We start from the raw sequence: 7,283 nt of genomic DNA, 5'->3' as shown, positions 1-7,283 counted from the left end.
AAACTCTTGTGATGTCAGGTGGTACAGCTGATGTAAAAACAGTCAAATGTTATTTGATCATAAATGTATGAACTTCCTAGTAAACTTACTTCATTAGAGATTGTTGACTTAAAAACAACAACACTTTTATGTGTTTGAAATAAAAATGCAATAATTCATCATATTTCCTGTCATTACTGTCAGGTGGTTCAACTGATCACAGTCAGGTTGTGAGACCAGGTCAAATATTTCATATAGAACTTAAACCAATACATAACAGGTTGAAGTGAATAAATTATTGATAACTATGATGTTAATAGTTATTGTAATGACACATTTATTTACATGTTTGTATAATTATTTGGGGTATTTAAATGTAAAATTGGATGTTAAAAATTCTGAATACTTGGCCAATAGAACAGACAAATACTTGATGCCTGCAATATATTTGAAAACAGGACAGGAAGTTAGAGATCTCACCATGTCAAATCTATAATATCATTAACAGATTTAGAGAAGTCAGTGAAATCACTGCATGTAAGAGGTGACATTCAATGTCTGTGACCTTTGACCCCTCAGTCAGCAATGCTTTAAAAATCTGCATTTGACTGAAAAAAAGAAGAAAACAACTATTTCAATATACATACAGCAGATTTAAACATGACGCTGTCAGTCTGACACTGTCTCCTATGACAGAGACGTGGAGATCACATACGTTTTTGGTCAAACCAACGTAAAATGAGTGTAACTGATTTAAGATTTTCTGTGATAAATGATGATGAATTTTCTAATCAGTGTTCTGAGTTGTAGTTTCTTCATCGTTATTTTAGTGAGTGGATTATATACCATGTCAATTTAAAGTGGACCTGCAGCAAACAGGAAAAATGAATCTGCTTCCACAAACAGCAGTTAACATGACAGTGTGACGCACAGTTTGTGCCGCTGTGACACTATGTTAGATTTATGCATTATATGGATTCATCTGGTGATTTTACGAACATGCAGCTCAGTTACTTTTCATTTTTAACGTCTTCCCTCAGTTTATAAGCTATATCGCTCATAAACAACCTTGCTAGGCCAATAATTAACTTAAGAGCAGTGTTGTCAACTCCTCAGTAAGGAAAGTAGCCATTAGATGTCCTAAAAGTCGCTAAATGATGTCATGGCCTAATTTGCATAATTGACATTTTGCATGTAATTGTAACTGATGCTGTAGGAGAAGGAATAATGTTGTGGGAGAGACAAAAAAGTGAGTAAAAACACCTTATATATGTTTAGAACTACAAATGAACTTTCTTCTGTTGATTCTTGGTTTGTTTGTTTTTAACTTTGCTACTGAAATAGGCCATCACTCCTCAAAATAACTGAAATATATAACTAATAAATGAATTAAATGCTTTGTCTAGACCCACATTACATAAATCAAAGATTATTTTGTGTCTTTATTGTGATAGGACAGCTGAAGATATGACAGGAAAGGGATTAGAGAGAGGATGACACACAGCCAATGGGCTGCAGGCAGGAGTCGAACCAGCAGCCGCTGCAGAGGACTGACAGCCTCAGTAGTGCACACGCTCTACCAACTGAGCTACAGGGAGACCCATGTAAGTCTCTTTTGTCCTGTAATGTTAAATATTAGAATATCAAGTTTAACAAAAAAGACTGTTATGTGGGGTGGAATTGCTAGTTCAAACCAGCCCTCCTCCTTTATCCGGGCTTGGGACCGGCAAAGTGACCCAAAAGAGACACTTTGGCAGAGTTACTTGGTTTTTTTTATTTTATTTATTTTTTCAACATTTTCAGCAAACCAAAATACACAAGACAAAAGAAAAAAACTGTCAATGAAAAGAACGAATAAACTATCAATGGCAATATGAGAAAATGATGGTGATGGACTGTGGGAGGAAGCCGGAGCACCCGGAGAGAACCCACACAGACACGAGGAGAACATGCAAACCTCCAGCCTTCTACTGCAGAGGGCTGGTGGTCTGCAAACTCTCCTACCTGGTGCCTGCATACCTTTTGAATTAAATTTGTTGTTTGGGGTGGGGGGGGGGGGTCATATTATGGGGATGTTTATTTGGGACATAATTTGGATGTGGACTTGTTCATATCCTTGTTTCTTTTTCTTAATCCGAGGAAGTGGCGAGTTCTTTTCCAGAAGGATGGACTTTTCTTCTTCTCTGCAGCCTGCTCCTGACTGACTTCAGTCTCTTCCACAAGTCCTGGTTCTTGTGAAATACAGGACGACTCCCCTTGAATGACTTCTGGATCCTGTGACACAGCAGAGGACTTGTCCTTCTCATGCTGACAAACCTGCTCGTTCAGCTCTTCAGTGAGCTGCTCAGATTCTGTGTGGAAGGTTTGACTGTCTTTTTCTGTAGCCTGGAGCTGGCATATCTGTAGCTTAAGGTCTTTGATGAGCTGATCCGATTCAGTGCGGAGGGTCTGATTGTCTTCTTGCGTAGACTGCAGTTGGCATATCTGTTGCTTCAGGTCCTCGAGCTCTTCCTGATTTTCTTGCTGCTTGTGCACCATGTACTCCTCACGGCTCTTCTGTTCAGACAACTGTGTCTGCATTTCTTCCAGTTGTTGTTGAAGATGAACCTTTAGAGTACACAGCTCTTGACTTTTGACATATTCTTTCTGCAACAGAGCTTCCTGCTTCTCTCTACAATCCCTTTCCATGTGGAGGTCTTTAGTCAAACACTCCATCTGGTACTGCAGTTGTCCATAGTCATAGTTCTGTTTTTCCAGGTTGGTGGAGAGCTCAGCATTCCTCTCCTCTGCTTTTTGGTGCTGAGTGTTCATCTCTTCCAGTTTTTTAACAAGGGCCTCATTGGCAAGAGAGAGATTCTCAAGCTCTGTCTGATTTTCTTGGTCCTTACACACCAAATCGTCCTCCCTGCGCTGCTGTTCAGACAACTGTATCTGCAGTTCTTCCAGTTGTTGTTGAAGATGAACCTTTTCACCATACAGCTCTTGACTTTTGTCTAATTCTTTCTGCATCCGAGCTTTATGCTTCTGTCTACATTTCCTTTCAACATTGAGCTGTCCGATCAGATAGTCAGTCTGGTCACACTGATCTTTATACTTATCCTCTGCTTTTTGGCGCTGAGTGTTCATCTCGTCCAGTTTTTTAACCAGGGCCTCATTGGCAAGAGAGAGATTCTCAAGCTCTGTCTGATTTTCTTGGTCCTCACACACCAAATCCTCCTCCCTGCGCTGCTGTTCAGACAACTGTATCTGCAGTTCTTCCAGTTGTTGATGAAGATGAACTTTTTCACCGTACAGCTTTATAATTTTGACCAATGCTCTCTGCACCTGAGATTTGTGCTTCTTTCTCCATTTCCTTTCATTTTCGACCTGTCCGGTCAGATAGTCAGTCTGGTCACACTGTTCTTTATAATTATCCTCTGCTTTTTGGCGCTGAGCGTCCATCTCGTCCAGTTTGTCAACAAGGTCCTTATTGACTAAATAGACTTTCTTAAGCTCTGTCTGACTTTCTTGGTACTTAATCATCAAATGCTTCTCCCTGCACTCCTGTTCTTCCAGTTGTTGTTGAAGATGGACCTTTTGAGTGTACAGCTCTTGACTTTTGACCAATTCTTTCTGCAGCTGAGATTTGTGCTTCTCTCTCCATCTCCTTCCTTTTTCGACCTGTCCAGTCAGATACTCAATCTGGTTCCTTTCTGCTTTGAGCTGAGCTTGCAGCATGTTCACCTGTTTGATAAGGGCCTCCATGGAACTCATCTTTTAGCTTTAGTTTCAAATACTTAGTGTACTGAAGTTGTTGTTTATCTCACAGTGATATATGTCCTGTTCAAAGGTATCTCCTGTTGCTTCAAATACTACACACACTACACACTACACACTACAGAAGGGATATGGCTGTGTTTACCCTGGTAATGATGTCACTATGACATCACAGAATGGAATTCCTTTGATGTTTTTTTTTAAAAATCTTTTGATGATAATCTTTATTTAAAATTCCATTGATGACACTTTTTTAAAAAATTCTATTCAATTCAAAAAGCTTTATTGGCATGAATGTACAAGACATTATTGTCAAAGTATCTTGTAATGATTACAAACAAAAACAAAAAGGTACACTTCATAAAATAAATAGCAGAAAATAGTGAACATTACACTTTTGTGTGTTGAAGTTGAGTGTGTGTGTGTGTGTGTGTGTGTGTGTGTGTGTGTGTGTGTGTGTGTGTGTGTGTGTGTGTGTGTGTGTGTGTGAATGAATGAATGAATCTTTATTATTGTGTCATGCACCAGCAAGTGCCCAGCCCAAACAGGCTTACAAGACACCATTATTTAGATAAACATACCAGAAACCAGAAAAAACAAACAAAAAACAAAACAAAACAAAAACACAACATAGCTCACAATTAATGTTAATTAAATAATCTTTCCTGACACTTTTCCCAAGCTTTAGAAACAAAACTGGCCAACTTATACGCAGTAAAATTAAACAACCATTCCATTGTGACATCATCAGAGCACCAGAACATTTCTGGATTTTGAAGAGACTTTTCATTGAATATAGGTTTTCTTAACTCATCATAAAAAGGACAATACAAAAGAAAATGCAATGCGTTCTCAACTTCTCCTACATCACACGTCTCACATAACCCGTCATCCTCCTGGATGTTTTTAAATCCACCAACTTCAAGGTTCAGAGGAAGGATTCCTCTTCTCAACTGTGCAACTAAACACCTCTGACTCCTTGTAAGATTTGCTGTAACATAAAATTCAGGACCATAGTTGTGCTTGATTTGAATATATGTTCGTAATTTTGGTTTTAATAAAGTTAGCATAGTAACTTTCCTCTAATTATGTTTATGCTGCATGTTTAATTATTACTATACATATATTGTAACTCAGCTTCCTCAAAGACAGTGGTTCCCAAACTTTCTCTGCTGGGTCCCCCTTTGGTTGATAAGAAAATTTTCGCGCCCCCCTAAACCTGACACACATACACATATTTTGTTTTCAGACTCCATTGCAGTTTATTTCACACATTGTAATTAATACAAACCTCATAAACTCTAATACAACCCTCATAAACTACAGGTTGCAATAAACTACAACCTCTTTTGGAATAAGAAATAAATAACAAAATAACAAACCACCGTAACAGTGTAATTATGTTCAGTGTAACAGGTTTCTTTTTTTTTTTACTGTGTAACAATACTCAACATTGCTATCAATGCATTTTTCAAAAATTGCATCTATGTGCAAAAATGTTTTTTTAAAACATGACAACACAAATATGAACTCCCTGAAAGGAAAAAAAAACAACAACAAAAACCTAAAGGTTTGTTGTGCAAAAATGAAACCTTTAATCCTCACATCTTTTCAGTGACTGGTGTGGGCCTGCTTCATGCTGCAGATCTTCTCAAATCTGGGTTGCAGTTGCGAGACTGCCACTCTGAGTTCATTTTCAATGTCCAGCTTTGATCTGTATTTTGTCTTGATTGAGGCCACAGCAGAAAAACCTATCTCACATAGGTAGGATGTGGCAAAAGGAAGAAGTATGGCCAGGGCATCTTTCACTTGCTGCTGCCACATCTCAAGTTTTCTGATGAATGATGTTATTTTATCTGCCAGATGTGGGAGATGTGTGTTTGCGCCCTGCATCTGCAAATTCAGTTCATTGAGTTTCAGAAACATGTCACTGAGGTATGCAAGTTTCATGAGGAACTTGTTACAATAAAATCTGTGGGCAAGATCACTGCCCTCTTCCTTCAAAAAGATGCGGATCTCATCTCGCAGTTCAAAGACTGGACAGCACCTTCCCCTGTGACAGCCATCGGGACTCGCTGTGAAACAGAACAGCTGTATGGTCGGAGCCCATTTCCTCGCAGAGTGCCGAAAAAATCCGGGCTTTGACAGGTCGTGTTTTGATGTAGTTGACGGTGGCAATGACGTCGGTCATTACATCATTCAGCTCGGGACTCAGCTGTTTAGACGCAAGTGCTTCGCGGTGTATCATGCAGTGCGTCCACTGCACATTGGGGGAGACGCGCTTGATGAGCGCTTGCTGCCCTCCTCGTTTCCCAGCCATAGCCTGAGCCCCGTCTGTGCAGATCCACACACAGTCCTCCCACTTCAGGTTGGCCTCTTTCAAGTAAGAGTCAGTGATTTTAAACAATTCTTCTGCAGTGGCTCTGCCAGGAACTTGTTTGCAGAAAAGCAATTCCTCCCTCGTCTCATTTTCATCTATGAATCTGACATACGTTATCAATAAACAGTCTTTGTTACTATCAGTGGCTTCATCCATCTGCAAAGAAAAGCAGCTGTCACGCACCTTATCATTAAGCTGCTCCTCTATGTCCTTTGACATGTCATAAATGCACTTGCCGATGGTATTGTTGGACAGAGGAATAGCCCTTAGTTTGCTGGCTGCTGTGTCATCAAGCATAGTTGAAACCATGTCCATAGCACAGGGAAGTATTAATTCCTCAGCTATTGTGTGCGGCTTTTTACACTGTGCCACTCGGTAGGCAACTTTATATGAGGCGAGTTGAGCATTTGCTGGCACGGATGCAGCTTTGGTAAAGAGACACTGTTGAGCACGGCACTTTATGAGTTTTTGTCTAAAAAAGTCCACTGGCTTGTCTTTGTGCTCTGGATGGTTTGTCTCCAAGTGGCGTCTTAGCTTGTTCGGCTTCAAACTGTCACAAGCTAGCACTTTAAGACACACAACACATTGCGGTCTCTCCTCATTACCCACCGTTGTGCAGGTGAAGCCAAAGGCAAGATATGAGTCTTCATACTTTCTTGTCTTTGCCTTGGAATGAAATTGTTTTGGAAGCACATTTGGTGATGCTTCATCCTCTGCTTTACGTTTACGCGGGAGCCCTGTCAAAAACTTGTCCATGTTATGCTAGCAATGTCCAAGCATTGAACTAACGTTAGTTCTTAACCCGGGACTGACACCAGGTGCGCCTGCGCCGCGGAACGGCTGCGCCGTGGTTTTGCTCAGTCATGCACGCGACTTCAATTAAGATCAGCAGCGTTTCAGAAGCGTCTCAGCAGCGGAGTGTTTTGCCCGTCTGATTATGTTTACTTGCTCTGATTTTGTTGATTAAGTCCTCTTTCCTTGCTCTTTGTGCTTCTACCATGGATAAGCAGGCTACATAGTTAAATTGTTTATTTTCTGTCTGTCTTTATGATCGCGAGTCTGCAGAGCGCCGAGCCGCTTACAGCTCCGCGGAGAATACTCAGCGAGTCTATTTCCGACGGATGGCGCGTCAATTGACACATAGCTAGTCGAGCGGGCAGGAAGTCAG

General features: G+C 40.5%; 1 protein-coding gene across 1 annotated transcript; it reads right to left on the bottom strand.

Annotated features, from left to right (window-relative positions):
• Positions 1-5,764: 5,764 nt before the first annotated feature.
• LOC146311341 (zinc finger BED domain-containing protein 5-like) lies at positions 5,765-6,424 on the bottom strand. The gene has a single exon (XM_084743002.1). It carries the CDS (start codon positions 6,422-6,424, stop codon positions 5,765-5,767), a length of 660 nt encoding a protein of 219 aa, XP_084599128.1.
• Between the last annotated feature and the right edge of the window lie 859 nt (positions 6,425-7,283).

The sequence above is a fragment of the Lutjanus erythropterus genome, chromosome 18, assembly GCF_056507025.1.
Source record: "Lutjanus erythropterus isolate fLutEry1 chromosome 18, fLutEry1.hap2, whole genome shotgun sequence".
NCBI classification, from domain to species: domain Eukaryota; kingdom Metazoa; phylum Chordata; class Actinopteri; order Lutjaniformes; family Lutjanidae; genus Lutjanus; species Lutjanus erythropterus.
The sequence above is the reverse complement of the archived record's forward strand: the minus strand, read 5'-3'. Positions and strand labels throughout refer to the sequence as shown.

Excerpts from the sequence above, each read along its gene's own strand:
- LOC146311341 (XM_084743002.1), bottom strand. The coding sequence starts at position 6,424 with ATGGTTTCAACTATGCTTGATGACACAGCAGCCAGCAAACTAAGGGCT.